This window comes from Perognathus longimembris, chromosome 11 (assembly GCF_023159225.1).
Source record: "Perognathus longimembris pacificus isolate PPM17 chromosome 11, ASM2315922v1, whole genome shotgun sequence".
Classification (NCBI taxonomy): Eukaryota; Metazoa; Chordata; class Mammalia; order Rodentia; family Heteromyidae; genus Perognathus; species Perognathus longimembris.
Genome location: NC_063171.1, coordinates 39,694,421 through 39,719,737, shown reverse-complemented (window position 1 = coordinate 39,719,737; position 25,317 = coordinate 39,694,421). Strand labels below are relative to the sequence as shown.

Genomic DNA, 25,317 nt, shown 5'->3' with positions numbered 1-25,317 from the left:
AACAGAGAAAAAAGAAAACTAGGATCGAGTGCTTGAAGATTCATGTGGGAGACTGGGTAGAGCAGAGGGGGAACCAGTGGTGGCAAGGAACTCTGGACACACCCACTTCCCACAAAGTATGTAGAGATCTCAGTTAAACCAGCGAGAACCCCGGACCACAATTGCTTCTACTTACCCTAAACAGTATGAACTGACATGCAGAGACTGAGTCTTAAGTAATAATACTTTTAATAAAATTAAGTTCTTAATAGCACATTTAATACATTAACCCTCCCCCTTCTTGGTTTCTCTGCATTTTGTGCAACATCACTTTGACTTGATTATTCATGGGTCAATTTCATTTCCCACCTTTATTTTGCTTCTGAAATCTTTCCTTGCTGGATTTGTATGTTTCTTCACTAGATGCCTCAAATTAAGTCTGACCACGATCCTATTCTACTTTCTACAGTGGAGAGACCATCCTCCCCTGCCCCAGGGCTGTCTCCACCCACCTCCCCTTACCCAACCTGCACCCTCGAACGGGCAAGGCCCATCCCAGACACTACCATCCCAAACTATCGAGGGTTCTAGGACAAAAAGAGCAGGGGGTGGGGTGTTTGTCCCTAGATAGGGCAAGAAGAGTAAATTGGGAAGAGGGAGATGTGTTTGGGGTATAGGGTCTGGGAGGGATGAGGCAGAGTCATTGATATAATGGAGCAGGCATGGCTTGCTGGCTGAAGAGAGCCAAGGGGCCTTCCCTTCCCCCTGGATAGAAGGGTTTGATCTGATTGCCATCTGGGGCTAGAAGGCAAGTGCTTTAAAAAATGTGCATTCCTCACATGCAAAAACCAGGCTCCCAATTCTCCATGAGGAAGGTGAAGCCCTGGGGTGACCCCTATTAGAACATCTACCGCTGAAGGTGAGATGGAATTGTAGGGATCTAATAGAAGGGCTACCCAAGGCCTTCTGTCCTTCCCCTGCCTCTGCACTCTTGGGGACCGGTTCCCCAAAGCATTCAAGGAAGTCCTTCTTGGAATCTAACTTCTTTGAGATAGTATCTTGCAAACCGGTGAAGCATCATACTGACTTGAGAACAGCTTCCAAGATTGCCACTCCTAACCACCTCCAAGGAGGACAAAATTGATTGGAGAGCTAGGTGGGAGCAGGGATGAGGGACCAATCCCCTCAGTGCTCATGAAGGTCTGAGAAGATGGGAAGCATGTGCACTATTTGTATAATGGCTAACTAGGATCTTGAACCAATCTATAATGAAGTGAACTGAGGTTTCAAGGACTTACTCAGGCCTAGGAGGGACTGGTTTGGGAAGGGTGGAGCTAAGCAGTCTCCATGCTCCCCAAGAGCCCCCCCCCCCCGCCCCCAGGAGAGCTGGATCACATTAGAGTGGGGACTAGCCCACACACAGGGTGGTAGCCAGGCCCCCAGCTCAGCCTCCACGGCTGGTTGAGATGATCAGCATGCATCCTTTCAAAGACCTTGGGGACTGAGTTTCTCATTTACTTGTCCCACAGTGAAAAACTCAAAAATTCTCAGAATCAACCCCAGCAGACTGGAAGCTCCCAATCTTTAGTAACCTGCTCCAACTATGACCCCTGAAGATGGAGTGGCTCAGGGTGGACTCAAGCCACTTCCCTCCTCTATTCTTTTCCATACTTTTATACATTCTACTGGACCCAGGGGCCCTCAATGCTACTAAACTTTAAGCTATCTGAATATCATCTACTAAGTAACTAGTAATTCTTTTTTTCTTTCTCTAGGATTATATGAAATAAATTTGAATTATTATTTTGTAGTATTCTCTTCTTTTAAACCCCTCGGTTTCTTTCTTTTTCTTTCTCTTTCTCTCTCTCTCATTTTTTGGTTAAAAAAATCTATTTCTCTTAAAATCTCACCTCTCTGAGGGTTCCCATAGGCCTGCTAGGCCTCTGTTCTGGATTCTCCCTTCCCACTGACCCCTGGGGACAGGGTAGGGGAAGGGGCGGGGGACACCTCAGGATCCTCAGTCCTTAGTCCCACAGCTTCTTTCTTTCTGGTTAATCCCTTTCTTTGTTTGGCTCTGCCAGCTCCCCTGAGGGGGAGGGGGAGAAGGGAGGAGGAGCCCACTGAGTGAAATCCAATCTACTAGTGGGGGCCCCAGAAGGGACCAGGTTCCCCCAGCCCCTCTCTCCACCATCCATCTCAGGATGCTCCCCGAAGAAAAGCAAATGACATTCCTCCCCAAAAAAAAGTGGGGGAAAAAAGGAACGTAAACCCGAACATATATTAAAAACACTTTTTTTTTTTAAGATTTAACTCTGAATACAAATGTATTTTTTTCTTCTTCTCTCCCTACATATATTCTAAACCTTCTAAAGTTTTTTTATTTTTTTAAGGATCACTTTATCATAAAATAAAATATCCTTTTCATATAATAAATTACCTAATAAAAAGTCTTTTTTTCATATTAGCCCAGGTTCTTTGCTACATTTATATGGTAATAAACGCCTTTATTAAAATAGAATATTAAATTATAAAGAACTGTTTTTTTTCTTTTTTCTTTTTTGCTATTTTTATTTCCTCTCCTCTGTGTTGGTTGCCAATCTTGCTCCTTCTCCTGCTTTCTGCTTTCTCTCCTGTTTTGCGATTGTTTCTAGGTCTGGCTTACTAAGGGTGGGATTGAATCTGCTGAGCCCCCTAGTGTAACAGTCTTTTGCCTTTATGGGTAAGGACTGGAGAGGGGGAGGGGGACCAACAGACAGACATCCCTTTTTCCCACCCCCCCCTCCCACTGGGCCTCTGGTAACTAAGGGTGCCCAATTGGTTTGGTTTCTATTGTACAGACATCTCAGGATGGATCACATTGGTGAGGAGGGAAGTTACCACAGGCCAGTTTTCTGGGCTGTGATCTCCTTCCTCTCCCCTCCCAGGCTGGTGGTGGTCTCGAGGGGAAGGTTGAGGAGAGGTGAGTTAATTCACAACCGGTGGAGGAAGGAGTGGGGAAATCCCCAATGCACCTCCATCCCTGCACCTCAGCTCCATCCAGGAAGAATGGGACTCCTGAGCTGTAAGTGCTCAGAGATCATTGAGAACAGTTCCACCCCATTATATACAAGCATCTCCAGGGCCGCCCGGGCCTCCCATCCCCCCCATCCTCTCCTAGCCCGGCCAGCGGAACCAGGAGGGTGAGAGGCTGATGGCAGCCCCCAGTGAGCTGTAGGGAGGCACCACTGGGGGAGCCAGGCCTGTTAAAATACAAGATTCCTGGAACAGGCCCTGCTGTACCCCAGTCCTGCTTTGCCCTGGCCTGACCCCTCTCTGAAGACCTGGCCTCTCTGTTCAGCCACAGTGGGTGGAACAGAGACTTCATGATTTGCACACTAATAAGGATTCAATAACGGTTCAGTTAGGTCTAGAGAGGGGTCAGGGAGTGGGGTCATTGCAGGGGAGGAGAGTTCTTCTAGCCATTGGTCTCTCCTGCCCAGGCTTTCCTGCTTCTGGTACCCCCCTCCCAGAGCCAGAAAAACAGGCTAAGAACTGCTCCCTAAATATAATGCCCATAGATGATGAAGGTAGGGGATTTGACCCTTTATATGCCCAGTTTCAGTTCTCAAGTTGTTGCTGAAAATGGGGATACATTCTATCAGGAATTGGAGTTGCTTCTTTGGAAAAGAGGGGAGAGGGCTTGCCCAATGGCTGAAGAGGAACTGGGGGGGCATCAAAATATTCTTCCCCCAGCCTCTCCACAGGGGAAGGTGTCCCCAAAGCTGGGCTGGAAGGGACGGGAGGAAGGCAGAGAGAAGGAAGAAAGGCAAAGAGAACAACATAGGGCTAGAAATAACAAACTACCCAGGGAAGCAAAGAAAAAACAAGAGCTGGAGGAAACAGAAAACAGCAAAGAAGGGAGAACCAAAAAAGAAGGAAAGACAGGGAAAGGAAGAATGAAGTTGCAGGGGACACAGGAGCCCCCCCCACCCATTCCTCTAGCCCAGCTTTTGTAGGGACAATGAGTTTGAGCCCTTTATTGATTGACATATTTTTCCCACACTGCATTCCTTAGATGATCTATGCAAACGTCTGATAGGGCCCCAACTCCCTTATGCTATTGGGAACTCTTAGTTTCCCAAACAGCATAAGGGGGGAGGGGGACACCAAAGGGTCATGTTAGGAGGTTGGAGGTCAGGACCAGAGGGCTGGGAATCCCAAAGAGCACCTCTAGATACAAATGGCAATTCTCCCTCTCCCTTTCCCCCACCCCCTCCACAAGGAAGGGATCAAGCAACACACAGTTGGGGAGGAGGGCAAAGGGGGTCAAGTCGCTTTAGCGGCCACTTCTGGCATAACAAAAGTTTCTCTTAGCTGCTTCTAGATTTAAGGGTGTGTTGAGGTATCAGAGTTGTAACTCTAGTAAAATTTTCGGTCTGGCCCCCTTCCCAATCTTTCCAGGGCAGGGTAACCAAAGGCTCTGAAAGTGGCCCACCCTCCAGCCACCATGGCCTCCCTGTCTCCCCCCCACCCCCACCCCCTTCCCCAGCGAGCGAATATCTCTCCAAGCACACTGCCCCCACACAAATAACCGATTTCCAAAAGGCCCTAGTGGAAAACAAGTCCTGCGGGGAGGGGGCCCCAGGAAACACGAGGCAGGAGGCTTAGGAGAATATTCGGATGGCTTGCGTGGCTGTGATGTGGCAGACGGGGCACTCCGGGTCCGTCCTCTCGCAGATGCGTACTGCACACTCCATGCAGAAAAGGTTGTGTCCACAGGGCACAAGGGCAGCGGTGACTTCGCTCTCAAAGCACACCATGCAATCCCGCCCGCCACCCGGGCTCCGCAGGCCGCCTCCACCGAGTTTCGAGAAGCCCTGGAGCGGCTCTCCCGGAGGGCGCCTGGGGAGTCCGGCCAGCTCAGGCCCCGCCGAGGCGGCAGGGGAGCGATGAGATCCGGGAGGCCCCGCTCGGGCCTTGGAAGAGGAGGAAGAGGAGGAGGCGGAGGAGAAGAGCACGGAGGTGGGCGTGGCGTTCTCCTGGCCCGCCCACAGCGGGGGGCTAGTCTCGGCCACGCCGTAGTACACGTCCTGCTTGCCCACGCCATAACCCGGAAACAGGTATCCGCTGTAGCCGAAGTCTCCGCCCTGCTCGCCCAGGCGCGGGGCCTCGAAGCCCGAGTCCACTCCGCACTCGCCGATGCAGCCCAGGCTGTTCTGCCGGAAGGTGGACAGGGGCTTGCAGCCCGGCGGGTGCACCCGCCAGGCGTCCGAATAGCGGCTATCCAGCGCCGCTTCGGGGCTCCCCGCCAGGAAGTCGTTCTCGTTGTTGTACTCGAGGATCTTGCCCGTGCGCACGGCGATGTGCGTCTCGATCTCCTCGCGCGCCCTCTCCACGTTGCCCGGGGCGCCCGTGATCTCGAACACCGGGTCCCGGTCACGACTTGGCGTGATGATGTACGTGTTGGTCTGCTGCTGGATGCGCTTGATGGTGGCCCCCTTAGGGCCCACCACCAGCCCCACCACGCGGTAGGGCACTCGCACGCGGATGGTCACCTGGCCCGGCAGAGCAGGGGCCACGCCAAAAGCAGCGCCGGACTTGTTGCGGGAGGCGCGGATCATGGAGAAATGCTCGGCTGCCGAGATGATTTCCCGTCGGGCGGTGGCCACATCCTCCCGCCGCCCGGTCACCATGAATACTGGCTCCTCACCCCGCACTGGCGTCTTGATGTAGGTGTTAGTCTTGGCCCTCAGAGCCTTAATCTTGCAGCCTGGGATAGAGTGGGAAAAGGGAGGGAGGGGGGAAAAAAATCACAGGACAAGGAGGTTTGTGCTAGAACCAGTAAGTGCTTGATTCTTACCCAGATACCTAGCTTCCAGGAGGCCTTCAGTTGACACAGTGAAACGGCACAGCCCACCTGACTTGAAGAATCCACTCATCTGCCCAGTGTTGCTATCCCCCACAGATTTAAAAAACTCAGCAACTTTCCTAGTGTTACATTCAGGACCTTCCAAATCATTCCTCCAAAACCCCAAATAATTAGACCCTCCCAACGAAGCTACTAAGTTCAAATCAGTTTCCCAAATATTTGCTGTTTCCTCAATTTCTCTGCCTACTCAAAAATTTCCAAATCACTTAGCACCCCCCCACATCTATCAGCAATCCTGCACAGAACCCCAATGTACTCAGAAACCCTGCAATCTACTCATTTAATTTTCATTCATTAAGTGTCTTCTAGCTGGCTTAGGGACACTGACCTCCATCTCTCTGTGACCTGCTCTATGCCTTATAACTCAAGTGTCTGTGGGTGCCCAGATCAGCAACTAGTGCAATGCAGTAGGAGAGTCTGAAAATCAGAATTCAAGGGAGGAACGAAGAGTAAGAAAGAAAATCACATGTGGAGGAGCAACACCCCACCCATGACACTCTTGTCCCCTCCAGCCCCTTGGGGGGCAGAAGAGATGAGATGGTCTGAGGGCTGAGCAAGATGAGGGAGAGGGCATTCTAGACCCATCCTCCTGCTCTGAAGGAGGAGCTAGTTAAAACTCTGAGGTTAGGGAGAGAGGCAAGGGGAAAAAAATGAGACAAAGAGACAAAGAAGGAGAAGGGGAGAGAGAAAAGTGTGGAAGGCCAGGATGCTACATATTTTATCTAGTCAGAAAAGGCTACAGACCTTGATGGCTGACTGGACAACCCTTCTTCCCTATATTCCTTTCCTTGCCCCTAGTTTCACACAGAGCCTGAGACTCATACCCTTCCTCTGTGTGAGTTTGCACATAGACACCTAAGAGTCACTGCCGTGCAGTGTGCCTTTATCTAAACAGTACTTGTGAGGTAAGCATACACCGTTTTCATCCTTCATGTGTAAAGGGGGTCCTTGTGTTTCAGTCTTGCTTCCCCATCCTGCCCAGCACACAAACTACACATTCCTATACATACCTACAACTTTTTTTTTTCTTTTGAGACAGAGTCCAGGCTAGCCTAGAACTAATTCACATCCATCTCCAGGCACATCTGATCAACTCCATCACCTTCTTCATCCTCCACTATACTACCTATTCATAACCATAGCGGTCCATTTTTCTGACTCAGGCCCATTCTTCCAACACAGGTCTGAGTTATTTCACCTCCCCCTTCTCTTCTCCAAACCTAGCAGTTTGGAGCTAGGGAGGTCTAGTAGGCTGGGCAAATCTTTAAAATATATTAGGAAGGAAATATTGCTCTGCCCCCTTTTGTCTTTGGTTCTCTTGGCAGTTAAGAAGTGCTTGCTTGCTACCTGTTGTCCACATCCTGGGTGCTTTAATGTCAGTAAACAAATGTTTTACTTGTGCGGCTTATAGAAAGGAAAATGTCCTTTCTTTTCACCCCTACACACAAGCTCTCTGCTCTGGTAGGCACCTGGGGTTCTGGCTCTAAGTTTTGGGTCCATCAACTTAAGTGGAAGCTAGATAATGCTGAGGGCCAGGATGAGGATGACAGACCAGAGCAGAAGGCTAAGGAGAAAAGCTGGGGCCTGTGGGTGAACCTCATCTGGGGCTTTGCAACCCTGAAGCATCTCTTGAAAGGAAGACCCACTGGTCCTCACCTTCCTAGAGGTCAAACAGAGAAGTACTAACACTGCAGCAGGAGTGGAGAGGTCAGACGAGAAGGAAGACTTCCATATACTTAAGGAATGAGGGGAAGGAACATTTGTACATAGGAAAAAATCCCCTTACTTTTTGAGGGACAGGGCCATCTGATGCGGAGGCAGAAGAGTAAAGAATGACTCCATTAAATTCCGGGGCCTCCCAAGTCCAAGTAAAGCTATTAGTGCCCCCACCCAATTCCAGGCTTGGGATTCCCGGTGTCTGGCAACCAGAGGAAATCCAACTTTCTAAATCAGAAATCTCAAGAGAGCCAGCGCCTTGGGATGGAGGGCCGCACAGGGGAGTGGCATCCTCCCCTCCTCCATTCTGCTTCCCTTCAAAATCCCCCAGCACCTAGACTCCAGTTGGATGAGGTGGGATACAGAGCAGCCCCCCCCCCCCCCCAGTCTGCCTCCCCTCCTCCTTGGCCAGGAGCCGTCCTCCTCCCTCACTCCAGGCCGGAATGCAGCTCCTCTATTGTTCCCCACTGTGGGACAGCTCCTCCTCCACTCCTCCCCCACCCCACACCTCCCCAGCCCAGTCCCTTTGCAATTTCTAAATCCAGCCCCCCCCCCACCCCTTGGGAAACCAGGAGAGGGGAAGGGTCGCTGGGATGCTGTCTGCTCAATCTGGACCTTTACCAGACAACCACCCACCCACCCACCCAAGGATGCTGGGCTGAGGGTGTGGTATCAGACGTACTACACTGAATTAATTCTACACCCCCACCCAACACACCCAGCCGCACACCCCCTACCAAATTTCCAAGTGAAAGGTTCTCATCCTCCAGGTTTAATGCCTTCCTGACCTGTCCCACTCACTCACTCAAGAGACCCCCTCTTCAGGCGCCTGGCCCCAGGCCGTGGCCAGCCCAGAACAAAAGCCAGAGAGGGAGGAGGAGAGGTCCACGCCAGGACTAGTACTTCCTTGAAGACAGTCCTTCCAAAACCCCACGGACCCTCCAACTTTGGTGTGTTGGTGACCACAGGACCCCCTCCTTCTAACAGCTCCCCCGTACTACCTCTTCCCCAGGGCTGGGACCCTCCCCTGAGCCACACCCCCTTCCATTCCTACACTCAGCCCAACAAAGAGACAAATACTCAGTCTGGCTTTACGGACCAGGTCTTCCCCAAAGTCTGTAACTCTAAGCGACTGGGGGGGTCCCATTGGTGTCCCCTCCCCGGCCCGCAAGCAGATGCTGGAATAGGGGCTCCCGAGTAACTCTGTACATTCCATCAGTTTTTCTAGCCGGGAGTGGACACCCCCTCCGGACAGCATCCCAGGGTTGGAGACCGCTCCCCCTCCCCTTTCCCACTCTCAGTGCGAGGATATTTCTTTGTTTAACCGCAGAGCCCGGGGGTGGGGGGGTGGGGAGGAAGGGTCTGGGGAACCGTCCCGAGTCAGGGTAGCGGGGAACTTTGTGGCACTTGGAAATCAGAGTAGGGGGGCGGACCCTTTGTGGGGAGAGGGACCGAGCCAGAGGCGGGCAAGAAAAGGGAAGAAATGAACTTTCCGCGCTGGGGACGGGGTGCCCCCCACCCCCACTCCGGCCCGCTCCGTGGTCCCCCGCGCCCGCTTACCTTGCCGGCCCACGATCTCCGCCACGTGCTCAGAGGTGGGCACGGGTACACACTCCGTGGTGTTGCTGCTGCCCTTCAGGCGCAGCTCGGCCTCTTTGTAGAGAGCGCAGAGCTTGGCGTCGCTCGCCCCTTTGGGGGCGGTGGGGGGCTGGGGCGTCTGCGCCGCGGGGGCCGCTGTCGGGGCGGCCGGGGGCGCCGCGGGCGGCGGCGGCGGGGCCGGCTGCGGGGGGGCGGCCGGCTGCGCAGGGGCGCCGCCCCCCCCACCTCCCCCGTCCTCGCCCGCCGTGGGGGCGGGGGGCTCCCCCAAACCCAGGAGGCAGAGTTGATCGAGAGCCAGCTGAAGGGCGCGCTCGTCTTCCAGCAGTCCGCGGTCCTTAGCGCTTCCCCCGAAACATCCTAGTTCTCCAAAGCCCCCATTTCTTTCCATTATTCCAGATACCACTAGACTAGGCATGGCGAAACAAAAGCTGGGGGAGAGAGAGAGAGAGAGGGAGAGAGAGAGGTGGTGGAAGGGAAAAGAGGAGAGAGGAGGGGAGGGGAGAGGAGAGGAGGGGGTGTGTGGGGAGGGGGAACAAAGAACTGGGGAGGGGGGGAAGAAAGCGAGATAGAAAGATAGACCCTCCCCCTAAGCCCCCCTCCCCAAGCACCCTGTAACCCGACTCCCCTCGCCCCAGCCCCCGGGGTGGGGGTGGGGGAAAAGAGAAGCAAAAACCCAAGAAAGCAGATCTCCTCTCCTCTCCGGGGGTGACGGGGGGCGGGGGGCTGCAGTATCTCTGCCCCCACCCCTCCCGCCTCGGACCGTGAGTCTCTAGCCTCCGCCGTCCAGACGCCCCCTTTAGGCTCCCGCACCGAGCCCCAGTCCTGGAGCGGCGCTCCGTGGCCCCCAATAGAGCCCAGCCCCTTCCAGCGCTCAAACTCTTTTGTTTTAAATGAACTGGATGGAGCAGCATGGAACTGACGGGAGGGGGGCGCGCCGGGGGCGCCCGGGGCATGCCGGGAGTTGTAGTTTCCCGCCCTCGGGCGCGGGGGGACGAATTCCTTGACCCGAGCACGGTCGGGATGAGCCCTTCCGTATCCACCCGCCGCTCCCGGGCCTGGCCACGGGTAGGATGGGAGTCGAAGTCCCTCATTTATTTATTATTATTATTATTATTTTTTCTTAATTTAACGGAAGGGTAGGCGGCGAAGGAGCCCCGGCCGTGACGGAATGGGTGTTGAAGGGGCTCGGAGCCGGCTCCCTCCCCAGCCCCGCGGGTCCCGAGGCCCTCTTTGGTATGGTAATGAGGGGGCCGCGGCGGGAGCGGGCGGGCCCCCGCGCGCCTCCCGCCCTCCCTCGCGGCTCCCCGCGGCGGCGCTCGCTCTCCGCTCCCCCGCCCCGCTCTTCCCGGAGTCGGTCGGGCTCCCAGCCGGGGAGGAGCGGGGCGGGCGGAGGGGGGGGAAGGTTCTCTCGCGGCCGTGCAGACAAAGCCCGCTGCCGCGATGGGGGAGGAGAACCGTCCTTCCCGCTGCGTGGGCGCCGAGGAGGGGTGTCTGACCAGGGATGGGACCCCCACCCCCCTTCCTTGCAAAAGATGGAGGGGGGTCCCCTTAGCCCTAAGCAGCGAATCGTCTCCCCACGCCAGCCCCCCCCCCCGCCCTCTCCCCCAGCTCCCCCCCACTCTTGGAGATCTCAGAGGCACGGACTGGGAGGTGAGTTAGTTCGCGCACAGGCGGACCTGGGAGGGGGCCGGGAAGGCTGCGGAGGGGTGAGGTGCGGAAGGCGAGGCGTGGGGGGGGGGGGACAGGAGAAGGGGGGACGGGGAGGGGGGGGCCTGAGTCCGAGAGGCGTGGTGTGGCTGAACAGATTGGGGTGAGGAGCTTGAAGTTTGGGTGCGAGCAGAGGGAGGGGAGATGAGATCGGGGAGCCCGGCTGCCCTCGGACCTGCGCCGCCCGAGCGGTTTGCAGGAGTTTCTTGGAACTCTTCTGCCTCCTACTCGGTCTCACCCACCCCTCCCGTGGGACACCCCCATTAATTCAGTCCGCCAGATGATTTGGGTGAGTGTGAAAATAAGTTTGTCAAGCTCTAGTTGGGCACTTGGACACTTTTGAGTAAGTTGGAATGTAATGCATTCATTCCTTTTCCCCTTCTCCCCCACCTCGGCATTTATTTTGTATCCTTTTTATGCCTGTCCCCTCCCCCCGCCCCCAGAAGGAATGATCTGCACCTTGACGGTCAGAGGTCAGATCTGACATTAAAAGTTTGAAAACAATGTGTATGTGTGGTTTTTGTTTGTTTTTTGTTTGTTTTCAGGAAAGGGTTTTCCTGGGAGAGGAAAAGCAGAGCCAGTTTGTGAGGGGAAATCCTACTTGGAGGCAGGGAACAGAAGTCCACAGACAGATGGGACCCTTTGAGGCAATGGGGGTTGAATTGTTTAAGCCTACTTGGTTCCCTAAAATTGATTCTTGCTAAGAGTGACTATGCACACCCATGGGAGGGGGTGAGGGTTGGCATACTGCCACACTTTTCTTTTCTGGGCTGATTTGGAAGGGAAACCTTGGAAAAAGGCGCTCTCTCTCCCCCTCGCTCTCTCTCCCCCCTCTTCTCTGATTGTAGGGCTTGAACTTGTGGCCTAGACACTGTGCCTGAGCTTTTTTGCTCCAGGCTACCACTTTGAGTCACAGCATCACTTACTGTTTTCTAGTGGTTAATTGGAGATAAGAGTCCTGCAGACTTTCCTGCTGGAGCTGGCTTTGAACCTTGATCCCTGGATCTCAGCCTCTTGAGTAGCTAGGATTAAGGCTTGAGCCATCAGTGCCCAGATGGAGGTACTCTCTTGAGTCCCTGTCCTATCCAGAGTTGGAGGAGTGCCCCCTGAATCAAGGATTCAATATAGGATTAACAACAAAATATTGTGAGATTGTGTGTTACTGTCACTGAGATGGAGAGATGGAGTACTAGAGTGTGTGCTGTTTGAGACTCTTGTCCCTCTGTTTGTCCCAGGAGCCTTGGTTGGAGTAACTGTGCTTCTGGGGACTATAGGGTTCTTTTTGACAGGAAGTGCCTACTGTGGACAGGTCATTGCTTTTCATATTAACAGTGATCACAAACAGTTGCATAGGATTTATTCTGTGCCACAAATTTTTGTGGGCCACCAACTGGTTTGAGCTTTCCTATTCCACTGAAATGAGATTCCCCCCAGATACCCACCTTGAATTTGCTGGGGCTCTGCTTTCCTCCCCCACTAAGCCAATTAAAGGAGGCGGTTAATGACCAAAGAAGCCTTGGGGATTTGGTCTGGGAGGAAAACAAAGGGCAGAAACAAGTGTGTGTGAGGGGGGGGAAGGAGCAAGCGGAAGAAGCAGGATAGATAGGGTAGGCAAGGTGAGGTCCTTACTGGCCCTCTGGCTGTGTGAGTGTCCACTCTCAGGGTCACAGTGCAACTCCTGACAAATATTCTCCAAGGCAGGAGAGGTCACATGTCATCCTGGCACTTGGAGGGCAGCAGTATGGATATGAGTGTACTTAGGTGTGTGGCTTTGTGCACACATGAGAGTGTCTGCCTGCAGATCATGTGGGCAGGTGCTTATTTCTTGAACCCTGGGCTACCACTTGAACCAAGCCTCCAGCCTTTTTTTTTTTGCCAGACCTGGGTCTTGAACTCAAGGCCTGGCACTGTCCCTGAGCCTCTTTTGCTCAAGGCTAGCACTCTGTCACTTGAGCCACAGCACCACTTCTGACTGTGTATGTGGTACTGAGGAATCGAACCCAGGGCTTCATGCAAGCTAGGCAAGCACTCTGCCACTAAACAAGATTCCCAGCCCTTCTATTTTTTTTCTTCTTTTTTTTTTTGGCTTGGCTCAGTCCTCAAACTTCCTCCATTTTGCTTTCTCATGGTTGATACTCTACCACTTGAGCCATGCCTCCAGTCTAGCTTTTTGCTGGTTAACTGAAGATGGATTTCTAATTTCTGCCTGGGCTGGTTTCAAACTGTCATTCTCTAGGTCTCAGTCTTCTGAGAATTACAGATGTCTCTATAACACTTGTGATAGACAGGGTCTCTGTAACTTTTTCTGGGCTAGCCTTGACCTCTGGCCTCCGTCTCACAAGTCGCTGATTACATTTGTGAACCACCACATTCAGCTCCTTATTCTCTTCTTAATCCCCCAACCTGACTGCTCATTGCCCAGCCACATAGCTCTGCCCAGAGCAGAGGCTCAGGAAGGGTTGTATTGAACATAACTGCATTTTGGAAACTTCCTGGTATAAGATGAAGAGGAAGCCTTCTGGGGCCAAACATTCTACTTGTTAGTTCTGCTACCTTCAGTACTCATTTGCCTCTGAACTTCAATTTCCTCATGTCTAAGATGGAAACAGTATGCCAAGCTTCTAGCATCATGCTTCGTTCCTTTAAGGGGTTCAGTTAGTGTAATTGTCCTGGTCCTGGTTGTTCTCTCTGTACAGATGACTTTAGCCAGACTGTGGCTAAATTAATTAATTTTCATATATTCCTGTAACCAACCAATTCCTATTGAGCTCCTAGGATGTTCTGACTAGCATAGGAGACTCTCACCCAACATGTGTCACTCAAAGTCAGTTCTAGGTCAACTTGCTGAAATAAGATGATCCAGACAAACAGCAGATAATTCCTGCTAAGCACTGAAATGCAACCGATCTCTCCTCTCCTCCCCTCTTCTCTCCTTTCCTCTCCTTCCCTTCCCTTCCCTTCCTCTCCCCTCCTCTCCCCCCCCCCGCCCCCACCCTTTTCTTCTCAGGCTGGCTTCAGGACAGCCCAGGTAACTGAGTAGAGGCTGGAGGACAGGAATGCAGTGTAAAATCTAGACGATGTACTTTCTCTGCCTTGAGCTATCCCAAGCACCATCATGGCTGTCGACACATTGAGTGCCAAGGAATGGAGACTATATCTAACACTTGCCTTTCTCCAGCCATTCTCAGAGTCCTAGAGAACAAGGGGGTCACAGGACACTAATACCAAGGCTGCTGTGCCAAGCAGGCTAGCTTTAAAGAACTTACCTCCTCCATCACCCTGTCCCTTGTAGGATGCCTTCTCCAACTGTCCTAGTCAGCCGAGCTTCCTCCCTATGTTTATGGGATTTCCATTTTCCTTTTATTTTTGGTTGTCAGTCATGGGGCTTGAACTCCAGAGCCTGGGCACTGTCCCTGAACTCTTGCTCAAGACTAGCACTCTACCACACTGAGTCACAGCCCTATTTCTGGTTTTCTGGTGGCTAATTAGAGATGAGTCTCACAGACTTTCCTGCCTGAGCTGGCTTTGAACTGAAACCCTCAGATCTCAGCCTCCTAAGTAGCTAGAATTACAGGTGTGAGTTACTAGTGCCTGGCCCTTCCTCTCTCTCTTTCTCTCTCTCTCTCTCTCTCTCTCTCTCTCGCTCGCTCGCTCTCGCTCTTTCTTTCTCTCTAGCAGTATTGAGCTTAGGACCTATTACTTATTAGGCAGGTGCACTGCTGCCAAGCCATGCCCCTAGACTTGATTTTTGCTGGTTATTTATTTATTATTTTTTGGCCAGTCCTGGGGCTTGCACTCAGGGCCTGAGCACTGTCCCTGGCTTCTTTTTTGCTCAAGGCTAGCATTCTGCCACTTGAGTCACAGCGCCACTTCTGGCCATTTTCTGTGTATGTGGTACTGAGGAATTGAACCCAGGGCCTCATGTATACAGGGCAAGCACTCTTGCCACTAGGTCATATCCCCAGCCCCTTTGCTGGTTATTTTTAAGATAGTGTTGTACTTCCCACCCTGCAGGCATGCACCTGAACCAAAATCCACCCATTTTAAGCTTCTTAAGATGCTGAGATGACAGGCTCAGGCCAAAATCTCAGCCTATCAAGTACCTGGGATTACAAGCATGAGCCACTGGTAACCTTGGCTCCATTTTCCTTAATACCTATTCCTTGTGACAAGTTTACCTAGATATCTAATCAACTATTCTTCCAGCTGACTATGCAAGCAGTTTTCTCTCTTATTTATTTATTTTTTTTTTGGCCAGTCGTGGGCCTTGGACTCAGGGCCTGAGCACTGTCCCTGGCTTCTTTTTGCTCAAGGCTAGCACGCTGCCACTTGAGCCACAGCGCCGCTTCTGGCCGTTTTCTGTATATGTGGTGCTGGGGAATCGAACCTAGGGTCTCGTGTATCCGAGGCAGGCACTCTTGCCACTAGGCTATATCCCCAGCCCATTCTCTCTTATTTTTTCTTTCTTTCTTTCTTTCTTTCTTTCTTTCTTTCTTTCTTTCTTTCTTTCTTTCTTTCTTTCTTTCTTTCTTTCTCTCTCTCTCTCTCTCTCTCTCTCTCTCTCCTTCTCCCTCTCTCCCTTCCTCCCTCCCTCCCTCCCTCCGTCCCTTCCTTCCTTCCTTTCCCAGTCCTGGGGCTTGAACTCAGGGCCTGAGCACTGCTACTGGCTTCTTTTTGCTCAAGGCTAGCACTCTGCCACTTGAGCCACAGCACCACTTCCAGCTTTTTCTGTTTGTGTGGTGCTGAGGAATCAAACCTAGGGTTTCATGCATGCAATGCAAGCACTCTACTCCTAAGCCACATTCCCAGTCCAGTTTTCTCTTTCTTTCTGGAATGCATTCAGCTTACTCATTTAATAATACTCAAATAATAATATATTGGGCAAAATTCTGTAGATCACACAAAAGAAATATCCCTGCCCTCACTAAGACACAAAACTAGCCTATGTGACCCAGAGAACATGGCCATAGAGGAAAAATGTGAGGGCAAAGTCATCTTTGGTACTTAGCCACAGAGATTGAAGGAGAGAGTGGGCCACTAGGTCCTCTCCTGCTGTACACCTGTCTGATAACCCAAGGGCTTTAGAGGCCCAGTCTGGGGTTGGGACCTGGATAGACAAACATCACTAATCCTCCTTTGGGACCACCCCAGCACTACCCCTAACAGGTCTCCTCCACTGTCTGATTTCCCTAGGGAAAGCAGCTCTGAGGGTTTGGGGTGGAGTCTAGGTCCCCCAGGACAGCTGGCTGACAGGGCCCCTGTGGGATCCAGGGCTGGACCCAGGCGTCCAGGAGGCGGGTGATACTGGAGCTGTGACAGTTGGTCCCTAGATTCCTCACCTGGTGGCGCCAGCTCTGGTTTCGGGCTGGGTTGGGGGAGGGGGAGTGCCTGGTGCCAGCCAGAGTTGGGTACTCTCCTGGGGCAGGGAGGGGAGGCAGTAAACAGGCCTCTGGAAGGATGTTCAAAGGATTTCACTACCATTCTCTCTGGGCCAGGAACTGTGCTAGGTGTGAGGTAGAGATCAGAAGCACAATACAGTCTGGTACAGGTGAATTGTTGGGTATGGTGTGTAGAATAGAACACTCTTTATAGAATGCCAGGGCTGGAATGGAAGTTGAATGAGTGAGAAAGTGAATGAATAGTTCATCTGTTAACCAATGACCTCATTTTACATAGAAGGAAACCAAGCCCAAAAAACCCAGGTTTTATGACTTCCACTTTTGGTTCCACCATGCTTCCTTTTCAGGAAAGGGAAGAGGAAATCAGAGAGAGGGATGGGAAGGGAATTACCATTTCCTAAGAGCCTGTTTCATGCAGACTGTTCTTGGTCTTTTTAGACTTGCTATCATTCAATCCTCATGACTACTTGACGCTGGAATTGCTGTTTCTGCCTACCATGAGGAACCTGAGGTTACAAGAGAATTAACTTGCTCAGGTCACACAGCTGGCAGTAGAAATTCAAGTGTTCAAAACCAGAGCTGATTCCAGAGACTGGATCTCAGAAGCGGACGGTGGCAGTCTGAACGCGTAGGGGTGGCAGACGGATTGCTGAGGCTGGAGCAGTTTGAGGAGCCTTCTTGGATAAAGTGGAACTAATAGGATGTCCACATACTAAGGTTCATTTAAAGGGAGGTAGTGGCGGGATGTCTAGAGTTTGTGTTGGGGGTGGCCCCAGAGGCTTGCTGGTTAAGCAGGTGGTCAGCTTTCACAGATCCTTAGCAAGCAGATGATAGGTTCAAAGAAACGTGTCTTTGAACTGTGGCCACCAGGCGGCGCTGCAGGCCATTTACCAGGAGCTGCTCCAGGCCAGGCAGTGATTGAGCTGAGGGCCCAAGTACTCCCCTGCTCAGCCAGGGCTCCATATTCTACCCTAAACTACTTGATGTCATCTTGAGCTTCTATATGACTCTTCAGTTTGGGTATGACATCCAAAATATAGGGTACAATGAGGCTCCCAATGTAGCCTGATTCAGAATGAAAATTGGGTAACTGAGACCTGGGAATTCCCATGGGTCTGACCAGCACCCCAGATCATCGTGAATCCCCTATAGGTGCTTACACTGGCTTCCTGTTCAAGGTACTACTGAATCTCTGGGAGAAAATGGTCAGAAGTGAGGTTAAGGATACACGCCCAGGTCTGAAGAGGAATAATAATATCTAGCTAATACATAGTAACAACTTTTTATCCAAGCTGGATAAACAAGTAGATGGTAGAGAAACATACACTATGAAGAAAAATAAAATAGGGCTTGAAGGCATGGTTCAGTTGGTAGAATATTAGCCAGTGAGTGAAATCATCAGGTACCAAGTTTGAATCCTGGTCTTGGACCTAAAAGACAAAAAAGAAAGCCAGGTGTCATTGGCTTGCACCTGTAATCCTAGCTACTCAGGAGCCTAAGATCTGAGGATCAAAGTTTGAAGCCAGTCCAGGCAGGACTTTTTTTTTGCCAGTCCCGGGGCTTGAACTCAGGGCCTGGGCACTGTCCCTGAGTTCTTTTTGCTCTACCAGCCCTTCTTCCAGCTTTTTCTGTTTATGTGGTACTGAGGAAGAGGCTAGGGACATGGCTCAAGTAGTAGAGTGCCTGCCTAGCGATGTGAGACCGTGAGCGCAAACCCCTGTACTAACGGGGAAAAGGAACAACAAAAAAAGATGTTCATGTTTTAAAAAATTTCTCTGGGCAGGTATAAAGTCTGTATCGCTGTGCTAGCTAGTGCTGCTATGAATTTGTTCCCTTCTTTCTGCCCCACATTCTCCTTCCCCACATCCTCCTTCCTCTATTCTGAATTCTCCATGCCTTTTCCTTGTAGTCCCTACAGGGAAAACAGATGCTGTCTTGGGAACTGAGAGCCCTGAGTTCTGGCTCTGTCCCTAACGGTCCAAACCATTTCTTCCTCCAGTTTCCCCAGCTTCCGGTAAATGACATCACCATTCACCCAGTTGCTCAGGCCAGAAGTCTGGAATCATCTATGATTCTGCGGTTTCCTCTAACTTCCTCCCATCTGGTCTATCATCAGTTCTCTCTATTAAACCTTAAAACATTTCCCAAATCCATCAATTTCCTACCTCCTGCTACCATCCTGATGATCAACTCCTGCTGTAATAACTTCTATCTGGTCTCCTTGCCTGTACTCTTGCTCCCCTTGCCCCTGTAATTCATTCTCCATAAAGTAGCCAGAGAAATCATTAAATTATATATATATATATATGCCAAGTGTGATGGCACATATGTATAATCCAGCTGAGGCAAGGAGAATAAGAATTTAAGTCCACCCTGGGCTCATTGTGACACCTGTCTCAAACAAAACAAAAATTCTCCTGCTTGAAACCATGTTAGCTCCCTATTGTCAGTAGACTTACATTTCTTGGTGAGGTTGTAATGTCATTTGTGGTCCGGCACTTGTCTACCAATCTCCTCCTATTCTCTACCCTGCCTTTCACCTGAATAACACTTGTTCCTCTTGCAGAATTCAACTTGGATGCCATTTTTCTCCTAGAAGTCTCCCTTTGAGTGTCCCTTACACCCATCTTGCTGTACTGTAACTGTTTACATTTCTGTTACCACAATGTGCTGGAAGCTCCTTGAGCACAAGGGCTGGGACTTGGTTTACTTATGTGTTCTCAGCACCTGGCTCACAGCAGGTGTTTGCTATTTGGAAGCTGTGCATGTTCATCTATGCTTCTGTCTCACATACACACTGCCAAATATTTCCCTTCCCCAACCTCATACCTGGGCCTGCTCAGCGAGCCCTCCTCTGACCTCTAAAGGGTTGTTTTCTGTATGAGGCTTGGCATGCCCTCCAGCACCTAGGCTGGGATCATATACAGCAGGAATTCGATCTCACTCACTGCTATGGCTTTTGGCTGATGGCTCAGAAAGGATCTTTAAACATGTCATCCTCTTCCTCAAGTCACTGCTGATAAAAGGAAATTCACACAAAGACATATGCATGCCTCACGTTCCTGCCAGCCCCGCTGCACCTCTGGGCTTTTGCATGGGCGTTCTCTGACCAGAGCATCTATTTTGGCCATCTCCTACTCCTCCTTAAGACCTAGGTTAGCAGCCATGAGGAGCCTGCTGATTATCCTGATGGACTTAGGCGTATTTCCCCAAGGCTGCTATGACATTATGTTTGCCCTTAGTTCCCAGTGGTCAAACCACTCTACACATGTTCTGCGTGCTACAGACTGGAAGCCATACAGGGATGAATCTCTCTAAAACGTAATATAAATTAAGCAGAGCTTAATACAAGTTTGTGGAGTGAGTGAATGAACAGAATGGGAAAAATGATCATGTTCTCTAAACAAGTCATTCACCTTTGGGTCTAAGTTTCATCGTCTGTGCATTGAGAATAGGAGCATGTGGAACAATGGCATGCTGGTAAATCTTTGATAACAAGCAGGGAAAGAAGCCTTCATCTCTCGTAGTTGTGAGTTTCCATAATGTATACCCTTCCTTTCCTTCCTCCCTTCTTTTCCTCCCTTCTTCTCTTCTTCCTGCTCCCTTTCTTTCTTTTTTTTGAGACATGGTCTAACTATGTAGCTCAGGCTGGCCTTGAACTCCCAATATTCCTGCCTCAACTTCCTGAGAGCTGGGATGACAGGCATGTACCACCACCCTGGCCTACCATGACGGATTTCAGTGTAGACAATGGGCTCTCACTAGAAGGTACAAGCCACCTTTAGCTCACCGCTGCAGATAAAGTGGCTTGAGCTAGAGATGGTCTCTGAAGCTCTTTCTGTCTGGCTCCACCATTCTTTCATTTATCCCCTTTAAGGAGCCTCCATGTGTTTCCTGCCTGTAGTCCCAGAGTTGGAGAGGCTGCATGGTGCTCCTTATTGCCCATATCTAGAAGCATGTGCATGCCCTTACATCCAGATGGTTAGCTGTGTGTGTTTCTCCAAGGCAGTCTTCACAGGCCTGTTGGTTGGCTCAAGTCCTGCTATTCATCCTCGTGCAGAGAGACTGCCTCCTTCAGTCTTCCCGGGTTTTGTCCCCACCTGTCCGCACAGTCTAGGACTCTCTACCAGTAGAGGCAGTGTCCACTCTCAGTTTTGATCTCATTTGACTTCTGCCTGGCTCCTCTTGAAATGCTTTTTTCCCTACACGGTGTTCCATCTTCCTCCCCACAGGCTCCTTTTTGGTCTCCTTTGCCTGTTTTTCCTCCTCTGTCCACAGGGCATGTGCTTTCCTGGCCTGGAGAACACCTCCCCCTTCCTGCCTGGCTGTTCAAGCAGGAACTGGCAGGTGAGTGCTAGCCTGCCTGCTACCCATGAACCCTCTGCAAATTGCTTGACATCTCTGAACCTGTTTTCTCCATCTATAAAATGAAGATAATAGTAGCAATTACCTCATGGGATTGTTGTGCGATTAGTGGGAAGGAAGCGTGTAAAGCACTGACATGGTGTCTAGTACACAGAAAGTGCTTAATAAATGTTGGTTATTACTTAGGACTCAGCAATCACTTTTCCTCAGGGAGGCCTGCTCCATACCCAGACTGTGGCAATCCCCCGAGTCTATGCTCCCTGCCACCCTGGCCTTCCCCTTAGGAAATATTTCCACATTTGTTCTACAGGGACACACAGACTATTGAGTAAACACTTGTGAATGAACAAATGATATGAATGTCTTCCTTTCCTGAAGACATTCATACACACTCTGGGCCTTCTGCCATTCAGCTTTGACACACCCAATGGTAAAAAGGTGGGGGCTGCTCCCCAGCCCTGGCCAGCAGGTGGCGCCAGCGCCTGCCAGTCTCTCCTGGTGGCCACCTCCCTTGTCCTTGCTCTTCTCTCACCAAGCATGGTGGAGTCTCAACAAGCTCAGGACAGATGAGATACTAAGGCTGGAGGGAAACCACAGGCCCTGGACAGTCAGAGCTCACTCTGCTCACCCCACCTGGAAAGATGTTTTCCAATGGGATGCCTAGTGAATTTGGCAGGGGGCATGGGGGCCACTGAGGGAAGTGTCTTGGCTGAGGGGTTTGGGGTATAAATCATGAGTCATGACAAGACCTATGTTGTCTTAGGGACAAGATATAAGAGGCACTTAGGTCAATCAGTGAGTCAAAAGCTGAGATCTAAGAACCAGACACAGTGTGGGAGACCATGTGGTGAAATCAATCAGTCAAAAAGGAAGAGAAAGCCCGGTTTCCATGACAATAGTAGTGTTTGTGGCAAGCCAGGGACTCCTGGGTCCCCAGAGCCCATAAGCAGTGAATCATTGCAGAAAAAGGAAGGCTGCAGAGGGACCTAATGCTGGGGACCGGATGCCCTGTGTCCTACATACTCCCTACTTCTGGCCCCTGGGATTTTGCTCTACCTGATAGAGGAGGAGACTGAGGCATGGAGGAACCTAGCCCAGGCAAGGGGCAGGCTTTCTGCACATCACACTTAAACTCATGATAGCCTTAGGAGACCAGCACTACCAAGCCCATGGTGGCCAAGCCACCATGAGTAGCAGAGCCAAGATTTAAATGGAAGCTAGTCTGACTCCAGCCATGATTAGGAAAACCCAGAGAGGCACAAGAGTTGGAAATTCGACTGTGGCTAAGACCCAGAATTCCCTGAGGAAGGGACCTTCCATCTCCACCAGCATTCCTTGCCCATTTGTCCTGAGTGAGCTGATACTGATAGGGAGGGAGGCTGGCAAACTGTGTGGCCTGATGTGGGCCAGAAACTGCATCCAGCCCACCTCTAGATGGGCTGCCAAGAGAGCAGGCCCTCATTCCTGTTCATTCAATACCCTCTGTCATTTTCTCTTTTCCCTGGTCTGGGGACAGAAATAATGTGTATGTATTCTATCATGTCAGCGCATCCCCAGCCTCCCAGTCTTTATCAGGATAGTTTCATTTTGTTCAGCTGTGAGGGTCCCAAGTTCAGTACAAATTTAGTATAAAGGAATATCACAATTCCACCTGAGGCCTTGATGTCATGCAGGGGGAAGTTCAGCCTCTCACCCTGTCTCTCCCACAAAAGAATGGCTAGAGGTAGGAAGGGCCTTAAAAATTATCCACTCTGGCCAGTGCTGGTGGCTTTTGCCTGTAATCTTAGCCACTTGAGAGGCTTGAGATCTGAGGATCTTGGTTCAAAGCCAGCCTGGACATGGAAGTCCATGAGACTTATCTCCAGTTAACCACCAGAAAGCCAGAAGTGGCACCCTGGCTCAAAGTGCTCTAGCCTTAAGCAAAAGAGCTCAGAGACAAAGCCCAGGCCCTGAGTTCAACCCTATGACTGACTAAAAAGACAAAAACAGGGCTGGGAATGTGGCTTAGCGGTAGAGTGCTTGCCTAGCATGCACAAAGCCCTGGGTTCCAGTCCTCAGAACCACATAAACAGAAAAAGCTGAAAATGGTGCTATAGCTCAAGGGGTAGAGTGCTAGCCTTGAGCAAAAGGAAGCCAGGGATAGTGCTCAGGCCCTGAGTCCAAGCCCCACAACTGGCAAAAACAGAAACCCCAAACAGAAAAAACAAAACCAAACCCCATGAGTCTCTTACCTCCCTCCAATTAAACACACACACACACACACACACACCCCACCAGAATTTGAGGTGTGGTTTCAAGTGGTAGACCTTAGCTTTAGGCAAACAAACCCCCAAAAACCTGAGGCCTTGAGTTCAGGCCTTGGATTGGGGATTTAGCTGAGGAAGAGTGCTTGCCTGGAGAGTGAGTTTGATTCTTAGCTCTATAAAAAAAAAAGGGGGGGGGAGGATTTAAAAATCCATTTTGGTTGGGTGCTTGTGGCTCACACCTGTAATCCTAGCTATTCAAAGGCTGAGATCTGAGGATCACAGTTTAAAGCCAGCCCAGGCAGAAAAGTCGATGAGACTCTTATCTCCAATTAACCACTCAAAAACCAGAAGTGGAGTTATGGCTCAAAGTGGTAGAGCACTAGCCTTTAGAAAAAGAGCTCAGGGGCAGAGCATAGGCCGAGTTCAAGCCACACACACACACACACACACACACACACACACACACACACTCTATTCTGAGCCTCTTGTTTTGCAAGATAGGAAACTGAGGTCCATAGAAAGGAAAAGATTTTTCTGAAATCACAAAGCAAGTTAGTGGAAGACTGTCTGTAGACCCCAAGTTCTGAGAACCCAAAAGGGACTTTGGTGATGGGTTCTTGGAAATAGAAGCAGATGGATTACCACAGGGAGAGAATGCAGATTAAATAGGACAACCTAGCATAGCATGTGGAAAGATGTACTATTCACATCCACCTGTCTATCCTGTTCTGTCAGGGCTCATGGAGGTGAGATCATTGGAAGACTTACTGTGTGTGTACATTTGAGATCAGTGGGCTGTGTGATCTCACTCAAATCACTTACCTTCTTTGAACCCCAGTCATAACGTATCCCACCTCAAAGTTTGCAGGGAGGGTAAATGGTATGGGGGCAAATATTTGTGAACTGTGACATAAATGTTGTTAGTTGTCACAGAGAGCCAGTCTTGTGTACTTGATCTGGGACACATCTGCCATGTGTTATGAAGGTTGGGGAGAAATTAAGTTGCTCATCTCTTGGTCCCTGGAAGACCCAGGAAGGAATATGCACATAAACTTTCAACATGTTCCATATACTCAGCAATTCTCTCTGGGGCATAGGGAAGGTGGGCAGCAGGTGCCTGCAGACCCCAGGGGTGCCCAGAGGCTGTGGGAAGCTGAGCATTAATTAGCACTGTCTCCCTAATTGGACTTAATCACCTCCTTGTGATAGGCAATTAGGAAGCTGCATCATTTCCAACAGGGAAGTGACAGCTCAGCTAGGGCTGGTCAGCACTTTGTGGGAAGGGGAGGGAAGTAGAGGAAGGATAGCCGCAGGGAGAGGCCACCCCTCTGCTCAGCCCTTGGAACCTCTAGGCCTTGAGTGGACTGTGGTCTCTCTGGCTGTGGTTTACCTGATTTCACCTGCTCTTTGACTTTTTTTTTCCCCAGTCCTGGAGCTTGAACTCAGGGCCTGAGCACTGTCCCTGGCTTCTTTTTGCTCAAGGCTAGCACTCTACCACTTGAGCCACACTGGCTTTTTCTATATATGTGGTGCTGAAGAACTGAACCCAAGGCTTCATACATACGAGGCAAGCACTCTACCACTATGCTATATCCTCAGCCCCTGCTCTTTGACTTTCTTCCCAGAGAAAACCTGGTACCCAAATCTAGTTCCACCACTCTCCCATTTGCAGCTTAGATTTGGTAGGTATGGAGCCAAGGTTGGGAATGTGGACTTTGAAGCCAAGTGTCTATGGTTTGAACTTCAGACATACTCACCATTTATTATTGTGACTCTGGACCTATCTTGCTTTGTTTTCTCATCTGAATCACAAAGTTGATGATAATCCCTGCCCAGCAGAATTATGTCAAGGACCAAGTGAATGTACACTATTTAGAACGGTAACTGGTATTATAAGCATTCAATAACTTAGCTATATTCATTTCCCACTCCCAACTCAGCTTCTGCAATAATACATTGAAGTGGTTTTGTTGTTGTTGTTATTTTGCCAGTCCTGGGGCTTGGACTCAGGGCCTGAGCACTGCTACTGGCTTCTTTTTGCTCAAGGCTAGCACTCTACCTCTTGAGCCACAGTACCACTTCCAGCCTTTTCTGTTTATGTAGTGCTGAGGAATCCAACCCAGGGTTTCATGTGTATGAGGCAAGCACTCTACCACTAGGCCATATTCCCAGACCTGAAGTGTTTTTTGTTTGTTTTTTTTAACTGAAAAATTTTCTAATCTTACTCCAGGCCGATTACTGAACCAAAATATCCTAGACTGTGCCTACTGGCAGATTATTTGTGTGTGGGAGGGATTGTGGCCTTGCATATGTTAAACACGTGCTCTATTACTGAGGTATACTCCCGTCCTCCCATTGACAGTCTTGAAACCCACCAGTTTTGATGCCCAGAAAAGGT

At 50.6% G+C, this 25,317-nt stretch overlaps 1 protein-coding gene across 1 annotated transcript; it reads right to left on the bottom strand.

Moving 5' to 3' along the window:
• Window positions 1–4,587: 4,587 nt before the first annotated feature.
• On the bottom strand, window positions 4,588–9,617 carry Mex3a (mex-3 RNA binding family member A). Its single transcript, XM_048357473.1, has 2 exons — window positions 9,164–9,617; window positions 4,588–5,728 (listed from the first exon to the last, which is right to left on the bottom strand). Exons 1-2 carry the CDS (start codon window positions 9,615–9,617, stop codon window positions 4,623–4,625), a joined length of 1,560 nt encoding a protein of 519 aa, XP_048213430.1. The 3' UTR covers window positions 4,588–4,622.
• Between the last annotated feature and the right edge of the window lie 15,700 nt (window positions 9,618–25,317).